Consider the following 15,036-nt stretch of genomic DNA (forward strand, 5'->3'; position numbering starts at 1 on the left):
TTCAGACACTCTCCCCAAAGGCACAGTGACCTCAAGGGTCGAAACCAGCTTTCTCCTACTGAAGCGAGAGCTGGTGCTCCCTTATGCCATTAAAACACCACAGAATTAGGGAGAGAATACCTTTTAAATCAAGAATTTCACAGGCACAGAAAAGTGACTCTGGAAATATACAAGAATGTTTCAGTTAAAAATTTTATTTATTGCTGCAGCTGTTTCCTAGTTTCTTCCTGACAAACCTGGCTAAAAAGAATATTGTAAAGCAAACTCCAGTGGTTTGGCAGTTGATTGATTGACAGTATTTATTGTACATGTCACGAATGGCACTGATACTGTGGAAGCCTAGGTTCTATCAGAAACACTACACAATCATTTCCCTAAGCTATATTTGCAGCAGTTACAACTGCTTTACTCTTCTAATGCCAGCAATTACATTTATGTTTGTTTTCACATAATACCCCTTTAGGACAGTCCGAGAAAAAACAATCGCTCATGGGACAGAATTTGTTGTTTTCTTTTGTTTGTTTTTTTAAGAATCTTGCTGTGCATTTCAAAATCTTTCTTTAAAAAACAAAACCAATACAATTGGTCTCAGTCTTTTTCGGCAATATTCTTCATGTTAATTGAGACAATGTTCACGTGGCATAAATATGAATGTTACAAGCAAGTTGCTATATTTTGAAAACAACTTACTTGTTTTCATTGACTATACTGACTATGCTTCATTATGGCAAATAATTTTGAGAAAGTATAATTTATTTTTTTTTAAAACAACACAGAGGCCACCACAATTACAATAAAACTTCAGCCTGTTATGATTGCTTTCCTCCAAAAGTAAGGAGATGAAGATCAAAAAAGAACCAACAGAAAAAAAACATATTGCACAAACAGTCAAAATGCAGAAGCCAACCTGCTGGCTCTAGAGAGAGGAAGAATTCAAGCTATTCCAATGAAAGTAAATGGCACTTGTCAGTCAAATTTGGCTCAACTGGGTCTCATTCTGCTTCATCTTTCTGCTCTTCTGCTTCACCGCTTTGCATTTCCCTTCATCACTTTGGGCAATGGCTGCAGCAGAGTTTTCCTTCCTAGGACTGTGTGCTGAAGGAGCCGCAGTTTGTAACCCCCGAGGGCTTGCGCCGGGGGGACCCTCTCTGTAGGTGGTGGGAGGGCTGCACAGGAGGGGTCTCTGGCAGTGAAACGTGGTAGAAGTTTGGTAACCGAATATCGTACCTAAAGCCTTTCCCCACATGCACTCTGTCATTCAAGGCATACAGTTTTTCAGCAATGTCGCTCCCAATTAAAATTGAGAACAGGCGGGAGATGAAACGGTGTTTAGCAAACAGCAGATACAGCTTCTTTCTCCTCCAGGCCACGTACCGACAATCTGTCTCTGCTGTAAGTGTTACCTATAGAAGAGAAAATTAAAATTGGCTAGGTGATAAGGCAGTGATATTGCCGCTGCTGCCCCTACTCAGAAAGGATCCCCTCTCTCAGCGGGCAACGCAGACTGTGCCTGTAACGTACACTTCACGTCTTCACGCCTACTGCAATTAAAGCCATTTAATCCAGCCAGAGAGCTCTGGGAGGTTTACTGTATGCAAAAGACAAGCAAGAAGGGTGACTGGGAACGGACCAAATGACTGCGTCTCGGCGGCCTCAGTGACAGCGTGCCCGTGCCCACGCTGAACGGCAGCCCCAGCCAGGACGCGGGCTGACGGCGCACCCCAGGATCGGCCCTGCACTCCCTGCTTCGCACTCGGAAGCCCCAGCTGGAAAGGCAGATCTAAAGAAAGCTCTCGACAAATGCCATTTGCCCTCGTGACATGAGATATCAGATCCCACACAGGCAGGAGCTAGCCTGTCAGTCAGGTGACAGCAGTGGGAGGGCTGATGGATCACAGGGGCAGCCCGGAGGGACACCGGGTCCCACGCTGTCCCCCCATGCCAAGCTGTACCACAGCCATGCCTCTCGCCAGCCCATGCTCTCCAGTTCAGCCCCCGTAGGGAAGCCTCTTCAGCACCAGCTGCCACCCACCTCCTGCAAACCTCGTTTCTCAGGGCTGGATTTTAGCACAGCCAAAGAATGCAAACAGAGTCTACCTCCCGGATTAGCTTTAAGAAAAACCCCGTTTGTTGTAACAACAAGATGCAAGCAGAAGGAAGATACAAACAGCATAACCAGTCCAGCGGGTAAAGAGGACTGCCCTCCCCAAATTAATGGAACGCCACTTGTTTGTATAATTTCACAAATGAAACCCACAACTAAATGAACTTATTTCTAAACCAATTAGTACTTGAACAGTTTTCTGTAGTATTCAGAAAACCCCCCTCCACTTTTACCTGGAAAATTCCCTCTTCTGTGGGCCTCAGTGAATCCCATTCAGGAGAATCCAGAAATTGAAGAGGAAAAATATAATGCAGAAATTCCCCATCAACTGTCACTCTGATCCTACCAAGATAAGATGTGTTAATTTGTTAGTACTACGTGTACAGCAGCAACGACTGCAACAAGAATGTGTTATTTCTACTATGTGAGGAGTTTAAATACAGCTTTGAGAGCATGAAAAAGCAATCACTGGCCAACAGTATCCTAATTATATTTTTGAACACAACTTGATCAGGCCACTTGAAAGAGAATACAAGACATCGTGCAACTGAAATGGAAGTCTTTCTAGGCCTTATTCAAGTCATACGTGCCCCTCCGGGGCAGGTCTGTGCAGCGACATGCAAGCTTTGTCATGAAAAGGTCAGCGTGCACCGGAGAAGTGAAAGACCAATGCACATAACACCGTTTGCCTCCTTCACTTGAAAGCCATGGGATATACTTCTAGATTTGGCAAATATGCATTTTAGAGGGAACAAAGTGGCAAAAGCAGGGGCGTGGGAAGCAGGAGTTCCTCACGGTATGTGTTAGGTTGGGCTCTCTCAATGTTTAACAGGAATTACATGGCCACAGGACTGTCTCTGGAGCCAGGAGAACAGCATGGAGGTATGGGATCTCTGTGTGAATGCTGTGGCTTTCTGCAGATGCCAAAGAAAAACTAACTTTCTACTTTTAAAATTATATTTAAGTGTGAAGGCACACAAGCAGGAAACGTATGCTTAATCCTCATGAGCTAAAAGAAGAAAAGCAAGCTGTAGGAGTCCCCTTTTTACATCTGCTCTTTTTACATCTGCTTACAAACCGAGATTAATGCTTCTTACAAAATCAGAAGCAGCAGCCCTATACTGCACAAAGGAGGGTAGCAGCAACTCCCTGCATGATTACTAACTGGCTGGGCATGTAGAAGGATGGACACCTCCCCTTCAGTATGACTATGACCAAAAGCAACCTCCACATGGTACTTTCTAGACAGCTCCCAAGAATGCTCTGAATGTCACTAAGGACACCTACCTAAAATCCTTATTGTTCATTGCAAGTAGTCCTAAATCAGCTGAGTTTCAAGCTGCCTACAAATTCCATCTGTCCATGCAGCAGGCTGTCAAAACGCACCTACAAAGCGTCCCATCAAAGACAGACCATGTCCATCATCTCTGAGCATCCCATCTACTCTTGTGGTGCTCCAGTACTGTACAGCACTCTGTATACAGTATGACAGCTACTATTTCCCTTCAGGAAAGCACCAGCAAGGTTTCCAGAAGGGTCTCCAGTAAGCAGAGAGCACAAGCAGGTGGATTTTTTGCCTCAGGGTCTAACTAAGGGCCACAGCATACAGCAACTGTAGACTCAGTTCTCAAATATTGATAGGGCTGGACTATTTCCCCTTGTAATGGAAGGGCACTTTTAGGCCTTCTGCTCTCCCTTACTCCCTCTCTTCTCCCACTCCCCAGAAAGTAACCACATACAATCTGTATCGAAGTCAAGATCTCTATTAAACAGTTTGTCTCCGTATATTCAGTTTCATAACTACCTTTTAGTCCTGTTTCAGATGATACTAGCAAAGAAAAATAAGATGCTGTGTTTATCAGCTAGGCAGTAGATAGATAGAAAACCATAGCCTGAAGATTGAAGCATACATTTGTTCCCTTTATCAGCCTAACCTGTTAAGTGCTATGATACAGTGGTCTGGAAAAGAATGACTTAAAATCCTTTTCTTTATGCTATTACAGATTTTAACAGTGCTTAGTGTTTTTACGCTAGTGCTGTCCCAGACAAGTGTATTTAGCCTATTAATATTTATATTACTTGCATTAATATTTAATCTTTTGTACTGGAAAATGAACAAACAATACACAAATCAGGCTTTTTTTTTGCTTTCATTTTCAAGAAGGAGGAAAAAATAAAGATATTTGCAGTAATCTGAACAAACCGATACAAACCTGCCTGACACAAGCAAGGACAGTTTATCAATAGGTGTTTTGCCCTGCATGGCGTAACAGTGTTCCTTCTCCAGGGTAACCACTTCTGCATCGCAGCACAAGACAATCTTCCTGTAGACAGTCAAGGAAATTCCCAGAGGCTGGAAGAGAGCGTTGTAGAGTTCCTGGAATTCTCTGTCAAAGGAAACACTCCGAACTTGGTAGGTAACGTAAATGAACTGGACGAAGCATATAGCGAACAGTATAAAATTCCAAGAGAATATATCAGCAGCACAGACATCCAGCCAAGCCCAAACAGAAGAGCAGAGAAAGCCCAATCCAAGCAAGCTGAAGACATAGAGAAGCCCAAAGAATCCACTTCCACCCATGAAGCCCACAACAAAGAGAATACTGGCTAGGTGGTAGATAGATCCCTCTGCCTCTTGCTTCCAGGTGGTACACGTAGGATGTGCATATATCAAACTTTCCCAAAAACTTGCATTTTCTCCCATGGCTGGAACAATTTTTCGATTCAGCTGAATCTTAGAAATTTTTATTTATGAGATGCAGCTAGCAGGGTCCTTTGCTTTTCCATTCTTGCAAACTCTGCTCAATGATCACATAACGTCAGGGTCTCTTTTGGTAGCAAAGTCACACTTAGGATTTCCAGCAACTAGGAAGCTAACATTCTCAGAAGGCAATGCTGTTTCTTGTCAGTTCATGCATTGTTTTGACTTTGGCCGTGTTATCTGTAGCTTCATCTGATCTGGACAAGTGAAGAAAAGATGAATTACTTATAAAATTATTTTCATCAGTTAAACTCTATCAAAGCTTTTATGATCTAAAACCACAGACTGCATTACAATCTTCCAATGCCCCTTGTAGCCCTGTGATTCCAGGATCAAACCTTAATATTCATTCAATTGAAGGTCATGTTTCTGTATCTATGATCCCTGTAGCAACTGTCAAATCGCCACTAAATCCATCTAAACCTGTACAGAGCATCCACAACATCCAGTGACAAGCCTTTCCACAGGCTAACGGCTGAGAAGGTAGTTGCATTTGTTGGTCCTGAACCTGCTGCCTGCAAGTCTCATTTAATGCCCTACTTAGCTCTTGGACAAGAAGTGACAGTGAACTCTTGTTCCTTGTTCACCGCCTCCATCTCACTCCGGATTTCGGTCAAACCACTCTCCTTTCCCTCCTTCGCCTTTCTGTTATCATTAACGAGTTGAGCAAGGCTGCTCTCTGTCCCTGGAGACAACAAACTACATCCCCAAACACCACAATAAGGGAAACCCATGTATCACGGGGATGGTCTTTTCTACTCCAAGGACGACAGGCAAAAAGCTGTCATGTATAAGGAAGACTACAAAGCTTCAAGGCAGCTTTATACAAATTATGTTATTAGAACATGAAGTAAGTAGTCCTGCAAAATACTTCTCAAAGGGCATTTACAACGCAATTTTACATTCGAAGTTCTACCTTGTATAATTTCATGCCACAGACCACAATTTTATTGTTTAACACTGTAAAATGTTAAACATGCTATTTGTTTCCATATGATAATGTATTCCTAAGAGTTAAATAAAAAGATACACAACCAAAAAGCATGAAAAAAACAAAATAAATTTTAAAAAAATCAAAACCAGCTTTCTATGTCTGTCTTTTGAAGTAAAAATACATGCTTCAATGTGACATTAGACATGGCAGCAATTGCAAAGCCAGTGCCTATCAGTAATGTAATCAGGATTGAAACCCACCAAAGTCTTTAACTGCCTGGTTCTTTTCCTGGTAAAACAGCAGGGAAGCTAAGAAATATCTTGCTATCTAAATTATTAGACTGTCTAGAATATCAAAAGGTAGCTTCCCCCCCGCCCCCCAAGAGTCGCAGAAGTCAATACTTAAAAAGTACTGCTGATGCAGTGAAGCATCCAACATCATTCAGCAGGGCTTTCAGTGGCTTTTTTTTTTTTTACAGTGACAGATCTAAGAAATTAATAAAGCAAAGTCGTATCACATTTTCTACCTGCTACAGCTTTACTTCTTTAAAGTTTATTCAAGCCCCAACATTAATTCCATGATTCAAAAACACTAATGCTAAATGAAGACATAAAATCCTAAACAACCGAGCAGCAGAGTTCAGAAGAAAAGGTTAGGAGGAGAGCTCTCCCTCACTGGGAGTGGTGATAGGGAAGTCACTGACCCATAAAAGTATCACAGCTACGGAGCACGGAACCTCTCCAAATTAAAATGCTCGACATCCTACTGCAGTGGAAGAACCAGCATTACAAGAATGAGGTAGTGTGCAACTATAAGCTTTTCTGTTTGTCTCTTTACCCAAATACTCTTCTCTGGTACAGGATTCCCCCCAGATGCAGGACTTAGCCCTTGGAGAATGGGAGACGAGAACTGCATCAGCTATGAAGAAGTTACCTAGGCATGGTAAGAGCATGAGGAATTTTAAGTGGTACTTCTGTGATCAAGGGGTAAGATTTCTGAACCAAAAGAAAATAAAACTGGAACATGCAGTTCCCAGACCTTGTATTCCGAGTCCAGTCAGCATTTCCACGGCACAGCCAAAAATTGGTGGCCGAAGTTTTTTGTTTGTTTTTTTAAATAGAATCAATAGAATCATAACAGTGATTCTGGATTATTGTTAATACTTCTACTCTATTGCCAACGTTTTGCTCTGAGCAGTTCTCATGAAGACCCTGATTTCTACAAAAAATTCGGTGTTTTGAATGGAACCATGACTGAGAAGTTACATGGGAAGCTGTATGCATGCCACAAACAAAACCACTGTGGATCCATACTATGATCTACTTTCTACTACCCATGTCTTTCTGTCATGTAAAGTCACACATTGCAATAGTTTGACATGATGTTGCAATAATTTCACAAAATTTACATTCAATTTCCAATTCACCTATAGCATTCACAGTCTGCCCACACTACAGCTCATAGCATTGCTGTAAAACATCTATTCATGACAAGACCGGTCAAAATCATTTGGAAAGAACAGCACACCACTAGGACACAGATAGAGGGTCATCATACACAAAACCAAAGCCCTGGAAAAACTGTCCTGTATTTGTAACTGTTTATTTTTTGAATGGCACCTGTCTTCCAAAACCACTGTATGCAAAATTCCCACTTATTTCAGTAGTTCTGCACAATGAGAACCTTTACTGTGCTACAGCATCACCCAGGCTGGAGAGGGCCTCCCTCCATCCGGGCAAGAGGAAGGGCAAAGGAGGGAGGCCAGCACTAGCACAGAATACAGCCTCACCAACATGACACTCTCCCGAGCTACACAAGGTGCGCAGGCAAAAACAAACCCTCTGGAAATACTGACGAAGCCTCCTACTAAATGGAGCTGGTTTCTTAGGGCTACAGTGAAGAGCAGGTATGCTTCCTGCCAGTGAACTCCAGGCAGAAAGAGAGGATTCACCTCTTTTTAATCAAGAAATTATTCTAAGATTTGGGAGCTAAAAAATGTTGGGTTTAGAGCAGAGACGATAGTATATATGTGCCTAAGTATAGTAAAATTTCTAATTTTGATCGGTATTTAGTGCTAGATAAGGCCTTTCACATTTTTCTTGATAGTTTCTACAAGTCCAAAATTTAAACTCGAGGTCTTCAGAACAGTCACTCTGAGTAACCCATTCATCTACTGCAAGTGGGAGTGGGGGAAGAAAAATACCCCAAACCAAAAAAACAAACAGCTGTGGTACCAACTGTGAGTCATCCTCCACTGATGACCCATCTACAAAGTCCTGACAGTAGCACGGCATTACCAACTTTGTAAGCACCCGGAGGGGACACCATCCTTTCACTGAGATGCTTCCGCATTCTTAGCTACCAGGACAGGGAACGCGCCAACTGACCCGGCCTTGTTTGACGTCCTGCTTCAGCTGTCCTTCCTGTGGTGAACAGTTATTGCTACAGGTTCATTTGGTGGTGGTGATCAGGCAAGCTTCAGCAGGAAACTGCATTTAAAGCAGGTATCTTTGATTATAAGCCTGACGAACTGTAGCTTCCCCAGGTAAACGTCGAATACTTTCTACCCTGTCCCATGCCTAAGGAGAAGCACCACCATGCACAAGCACAGTCTCTGCTATGTGACTACCGTATTCAGAATAACACAACATTGACATCTGTAGGCTGCCAGAGCCAGAGGTGCGTGGAAGAGGTCTCCTTCCAGCTCAGGAAGGAGACATGCCCTGCCAACACAGGCTGAATTACTGGCATGCTTCTGGGTGTTTTGCCCCACCACATGTCCCACCCTCTCCAGCAGGAGCAGATCAAGTGCTGGGAAAAATCAGCCCAGGCTAGAGATGCGAGCAATATACAGCGGCATGGACTTCTTTTAAAACAAACAGCAGCATTGCTGAAAGGACTAAGCTGTCATCAGAAAGTGTTAAAATCAACAAGTTTGCTGGAGCTTCAAAGCAGTAAACTGAGTATTTCACTTATACTCTCCAAAATAAATACCTGCCAGCAACTTAAAACCTCATATAAGCAGCATACTAAAGCAGTCAAAACAGAATGAATTTATATTGTAATTTAAATGCACATAGTACCACCTCCCCCTCCCCAAATGGGCGTTTTCCCCATACGCTGTAATTTTCCCACAAAGAATTACCAATTACGTACATTTTTTATTTGCTTGAGAACTGGGTACTTCACTCCATTTTTGTCACTGATGATTCAAATTCAGCTCTGAGAAGCTTTGAGTGTTAGTTCCTGTGTCTGGATCACAATAATTTCTGCAAAAAATAAACCCTAAAAGCCCTGAGGCCACCAGCAGTTCTCTCTGGTCTTTTTAATTAAGTCAAAAGTAAAGCTATTCAGAGTTCGAATACTCCATTCTTTAGTTCTCTTATCCCAAGTATTCAGCCAGAAAGCCCTCGGCACTTTCACACTGTACATGCTGATTGTGTAACCAGCCTGGATGAATTGTTTGCTACAGGTCTGGAAGCAAAAGGGAAGATTTTATTTTATAGCCTATATACTTTCAGGTACAAAATGAGATTATGCTGGATTTAGCAGGATGTGTCTCACTGGTTTTAGCCATTTACAGTGTAGATGTTTATACATGAGCTAGTGGCCGCAGCCTGGCTCAGCAGTCAGTGAAGCTGCTCCAGCAACTCCATGGGGAGCCAAGCGGTCCTTCCAGCCAAGGGAGGTCCTCCCAGCATCAACACCCCCTGCTTCCAGAGGGACCAGCTCTGAGCACCCCATCTAGGCTGGCAAGTTACATCTGGTCTGGCCATCATTTAGATGTATAAAAAGAAGCTGTTCCTTAATTTTAGCACGTACTTCCTCTAACATGCAATGTAAATGCATATGTCGATTAACATACCCCTTCCTTCCATTGCCCCTACGTCTCTGAAATCTCTGGCCCCCTACTGATACCTATTGCTCTCAATGGTTGTTTATGTAGCACACTTTCCCCAAGCTACTTTCCTTCTGCAGTTGTTCACTTGGGGTTAGATACCCAAAGGGACCAAGACAACCAAACTCTTAATAGCAATGCAGTGTCTAACTCGGTGCACAGAGGAGTTATGCACCTACAGAGAGGTATGGCTACGCATCTATAGGCAAGTATGGGCAGATAAACAAGCTATTTTCAGTGATAAACTGTCCTTGAACCCACTCTGGGCTCAAAACATGCATGCAGCAATTATTTCTCCATGGACTAACACCACAAGCTAGCTTACCTTAAACTTCTTGAGACTATATCCTACAGAAAGCAGTAATTATAATACTGGAAAACACATGGTTTTCCCAAGAAAATGTAGCCTGTGTAATTTAGAGAAGGCTACAGTAGCTTCATCACAGTCCATAACATCTGTTTGGGAAGATGGAAGGAGAATGAGGAAGAAAAGGACTACCCAGTTCAAAAGACAAAGTATCAAGATAATCAGTCACTACAAAACTAGATATATTCAGATTACAAAGACAGACAAGCATACATAGCAAAGGTAATTAATGGGATGGCTTTAAAGATTTCCTTTGCTGGGAATTACGAAGTCACGATGCTGTCTGGTACCTAAAATAAATCCGGGCATGCTATTATTAAAAAATTAATTGATTTACTACAATTCTATTTTTTATTCTACAGAAAGTCAGATTGGATGATCGCAACAATGTCTTCTGGACTTTTGTCCTAAGTTATTTAATATTAAAAAGTTGTATATACCTAGAAAGTGACGTGGCTGATCTTCCCCAATGAAATCTAGAAGCCTACCTCAGGTACCAACTAAGCAGCTACTTTAGACAACAGAAAACACTGAAGACAGGTATATCTCTGAAATTATTCCTCATATAGGCCTTCCAGGAGAAACCTTCATCCATGTGGAGCCAGCATCCCTTCCTGTCAATGTTTTTCAAAGAAAGGGATGTTTTATCAGTGAATGCTTTAACATGAAACATGTATGCAACCCTGGCAGCCGAGCCTCAGGATCCCGCTCCCCAGGTGAGCGTCCCCATCGCAGAACGAAGAGCGACTGCAGTGCGGTTCTTCCTCCCTCAGTCTCCTTTCTGCACAACATCACGGCTTCAAAAAGAAGGGCGGCAAGTGACCCACCCACATGAGTCAAAATGAGTCACTTGGGGCACCCACATGGGAGGAGGGAAGACGGATTTGCACTCCCTTGGGCCGAGGAAGGCATCCTGTGTCTCACTGATGCCTCATCGCTATGTCTCACCCCCTGGATCAGTGCTCTGAGTGCAGGTTGTCACTTGGAAAGTAAAGCATCTCAGGCCTTAGGAAAAGCAGTTAAAAGTCCTTCCAGTACTGCCCTGGGCTGTGCAGGCTGCAGTTGCCAAACTGGACCCCCGCCCCTGGAGCACCCATGGGAAGTGATACCTTCTGGGACTGCAATCCTTCTGGGAATGCCCAGAGCTACAAAACAAGCAGCTGGGGCACATCCAACCGTCAGTGGTGCTTCGCTGCCTTCAGGGCAGCTCTGAGAAATAACCACCAGCCAAGTGGGACTTTTCAGGGCCAAAACCCTGCTCTGGTCAGGCAGAATTTAGGCTCCCACATTCAAGGCTGTTAAATCAAGACCCCCCTTCAGTCAGCTGCTGCCTAACCCTGGAGACACCCCAATGCTGTGTCTACGTTGAAGTCAATGGTCCACGCGAATGAGCCACCAACGGCATGAGGCTGGTGACTGGCTGTCCTCCTCGCCAGGCTGGGCCTGACTCCTGTCTCCCTGCTGCAGCAGATGCAGAACTGCTTTCTCCAAAGCAGAGCCTTTTAAGGGGAGCCTTTTCATGGGACTTTCAATTCATTGAGCTTGTTTGGCTGCAGCTGGGAAGGACTGATTCTACTTACAATTTGCTCAAATTCCTACTAATCTTTTTAAGAAGTGGAAAAAAGCTGGGCGGGGGGGAGGCATCAAGAGAGAAAGAAAACCCACAGCAAAACAGAAGAGTTTAAGGTTCATTAAAAGCACTGCATACAGTGAAGCTGCTATTATTTAGTCTTTAAATATTTAAAGAGCAGCTTACTATACACAGCTTACAGTACTTGAACGATTCCTCATTTATCACTGTAAAATACACAGTGCAATCCTCTGTGGCTGCAAAGCCAATATTGAAGATGCTATCTATTTTATCATCTAGACAGTATCTGATATGAAAAAAAAGTACAGATTTTCTTCCAATTTGAATCAGAACTGATGAACCATAAGTACACGTGGTATTCCTGCCAAACTAAGAAGAATAATCCTGTCCCTCCTTTTTTTTTAAGGTCTTTTGCTCCTAGGAAACATGAATATGGAATGACAGTCAGACATTTTTAAAATTATGGATTGCTAGCACTTGGGTAAATTTGAGCAAGGCTCTTGTATATTGAAGAGCATTGGCCAAATAATAATTCAGGGGGTCTGTTTTATTGTGTTTTATAATAAAAACTGCAAAGTGAAGCACAAGTTCAAGCTTTTCTACAGTTCAACTTTTAAATTAATAACAGAGAAAGCAGCTACAATGCATATTTCACGAGTCCTTTAAAACTGTGTTAATGAACTCTGCAGAATCCAGCTTAAATGAGTTTGTACGGTGTAGTAGTGCCTTTGGACAGGAATGTATTCCCATGAAACCAACCACCTGATGTGAACTTCATATCCCAAAAAAGAAATAAACACAAAGGTTTGGTTCATCGCACTACCCCACATGTACAACTGGATTACGGGGAAGTAGTGTCATGAGCCATGTGTTCAAACAGATAAACAGCACGCTGAACCATGAAATGCCACATTTATGTACCCCGTGAGCTCTAAACCAGAGCGAAACACAGTGAAAGGTAGCGAGGATGCCCTAATGGAGCTGCTGAAATTATTTATCTTCACTGGAGGGTTGGGGGTTAGAAGTACAGTTCTACTCTCTGCTTTACTGGAACGAGTGTCATACGGCTCTACATACAAAACAGAGCCAGGCAGAAGCACACACACGGCACTGGTTTAGCATCACTTTCATTAGTTTTCTATCTACGAGAGCCAGAATACTCTTAGTTTCATCACGTAACACAATCACAAACCGAGCCTTTGTTCACTGTACAATATCTGACTTTAGTTTGGGCAACAGCAGCATGCCCAATTACAGGTACTGTATCACCATCTGGAGACACAGATCAGAGTTCTTTTTTGCAACACACTAAAATTATAACACACTAAACACACTAAAATTATAAAATCAAATCTCATCTCCGAAGAGCCTGCACACTTAATAAAAAGCTTAAATGTAGCTTCCGCTAACAACCCTTTTCCTGAATCCTTAATAAAGTTTCTGTTCTCAACTTTCACCACAAAAGGTTTTCCTGCCACAAACTTTGCCTTCACAATTACCTGTATCACATTTCTTTCTGTTTCAGTATCTGTTCTCCTCACTACAGGACTTGCAGTGTACTTGCTATTTTGCAGGCAAGGCGTTTCTTAAAAACTTGACATTTTAAGCTACTTTATTATTTGGCACCACACAGAACTTTGTGGAAAGCCTGAACAGCAACAGTTCCGCAGATGTGGAAACCATTTCTTGTTTTGCTGTGGTCAGTGAAGACATTATTACTTGCATGTATACAATCATATTCCCATTAATCAACAGAGTGGCAAGATGCCCTAGTTCTGGAAGCCAGATTTCATCAATGACATCTTTATAACACTACCAGGTGGTCCATGATTCAGTATTACAAGAGATCAGCCATATAAAATGTTTGCCCATAAAGTGATTGACAGCCTAAACACACACAAAGCTTTACAGAACAGCCGAAGAAAATGTGGTAAAATATTATAGTTTGGAAAAATATGTTTGGAAAAAAATATTATAGTTTGGGGAAAAGAAGTGTCTTCTATCGTTCGTTGTATCTTTGGAAAGAAACAACTGCAAATGCAAAACTAGATCTTAATTGCAGGGTTCATCTGCTCTTACCATTTGTTGATGGGGAGAGAGAAGAAGCAGACAGCGGCAGCCCATGCAGCGAGCCCCTAGTCAGTGGAAGAAATCCCCGGATCCCGAGGTGGTTTTGTGAAAGTAGCGATACTCCCCGCGTCAGCTCTTGTGCGAGCGGCAGCTGCTGCACCCGAGGAGAAACCAGAAACCACGCTTTCCTAAGAAACGGCCCTAAACCCGAGATGCGTAACGAAGAGTCTCACTTCAGACAGAGCCCTCGGGGGGCGCAGAGCGGGGCACTGTGCCCCCCTCCTTCATAACGGCGACGCGGTAAAGCTCTCCAACTTCTAGCCGAGGCTGAACTCGGGCGCTCCGGTCCCCACAGCCGGCCCGCACCGCGGGGCGCGCCGGGGAGGAGCGCACCGCTCCCAAGGCGGGCAGCGCCCCGACCCGCCCGGCGCCGCTCCCCGCCTCACACCGCCCAGCCCTCGGGGCGGCAGCCCTCCCCCGACGGCCAGCCCTCCCCCGACGGCCAGCCCCCGCCGCCGCCCCGGGCCCAAGCGGGTCTCGCCGGAGCGCGGCGCGGCGGGAGGCGGCCCCGGCTCCCCCTCGCCCGCGGCCCCAGAGCGGGGCGACGCTCCGCGCGCTGCCTGACTGACAGCGCCGGCGGGGGGCGGGCGGAGGCAGCGCCGGGGCTTCAGCCCGCCCCGGTACGGCTCGGCCCGGCCCGGCCCCTCCCCTCCCTGCCCGCGCCCCTTACCTGCCCCGTGCCCCTGCCCGCGCCCTCGGAAAAGTTTCCCGCCCGCCCGGACGGGGCCGGGACAGGGACGGGCTCAGGCTGCCGCTCCCGGCCCCGCGCCCCGCCGCGGGCACCGAGCCGCCGCTGTGACTAAAATAGGCAGAAGCCGGCGGGAGGCTGCGGGCGGCGCCAGCTCCGGGGCCGGCACCGAGCGGCCGCAGCGCGCAGGCGCCTCCCGCCGGCCCCGGGGGGCTGCGGGCGGCGGGGCCACCCCGGGCGAGCCGCGCCGGGCCGAGCTGAGCCCGGGGCAGCCGAGGCGGCGGGAGCTGCCGCCCGTCCCGGCGCGCTCCTCCCGCCGCGGCGGCGGCGGCGGGGGGCGGCGGCCGCGCTCCCCCCTCCCGGCAGCCGGTCCCGCCGCGGGGCTCCCCCGCCGCCCCACGCTGCCGGTGGGCGCCGGAGGCGTCGAAGGGGCGGGCGGGGGAAGGAGGTGGCGGCGCCGGTGGCTGCGGAGACGCCCGGGACGGCAGAGCCCGCGGCGGTGCCGCCCGCTGAACTTGGGCACCTTAAAGCCCGTTGCGGCTGCAGCCCCGGTGCTTGGCTGG

At 45.5% G+C, this 15,036-nt stretch overlaps 1 protein-coding gene across 1 annotated transcript; it reads right to left on the bottom strand.

The window, feature by feature from the left end:
• Positions 1–380: 380 nt before the first annotated feature.
• On the bottom strand, positions 381–13,931 carry POPDC3 (popeye domain cAMP effector 3). Its single transcript, XM_072855586.1, has 4 exons — positions 13,735–13,931; positions 4,318–5,062; positions 2,338–2,446; positions 381–1,403 (listed from the first exon to the last, which is right to left on the bottom strand). Exons 2-4 carry the CDS (start codon positions 4,806–4,808, stop codon positions 1,083–1,085), a joined length of 921 nt encoding a protein of 306 aa, XP_072711687.1. The 5' UTR covers positions 4,809–5,062; positions 13,735–13,931; the 3' UTR covers positions 381–1,082.
• Between the last annotated feature and the right edge of the window lie 1,105 nt (positions 13,932–15,036).

This window comes from Ciconia boyciana, chromosome 3 (genome assembly GCF_034638445.1).
Source record: "Ciconia boyciana chromosome 3, ASM3463844v1, whole genome shotgun sequence".
In the NCBI taxonomy this organism is placed as follows: Eukaryota; Metazoa; Chordata; class Aves; order Ciconiiformes; family Ciconiidae; genus Ciconia; species Ciconia boyciana.

Bases quoted from the DNA above. Each gene is read 5' to 3' on its own strand.
- POPDC3 (XM_072855586.1), bottom strand. From the start codon at position 4,808: ATGGGAGAAAATGCAAGTTTTTGGGAAAGTTTGATATATGCACATCCT. The intron at 2,447-4,317 runs GTTTGTATCGGT...TTATCTTGGTAG, and splicing joins TCCTTGCTTGTGTCAGGCAG to GATCAGAGTGACAGTTGATG. The intron at 1,404-2,337 runs GTAAAAGTGGAG...TCTCTTCTATAG, and splicing joins CAGAAGAGGGAATTTTCCAG to GTAACACTTACAGCAGAGAC.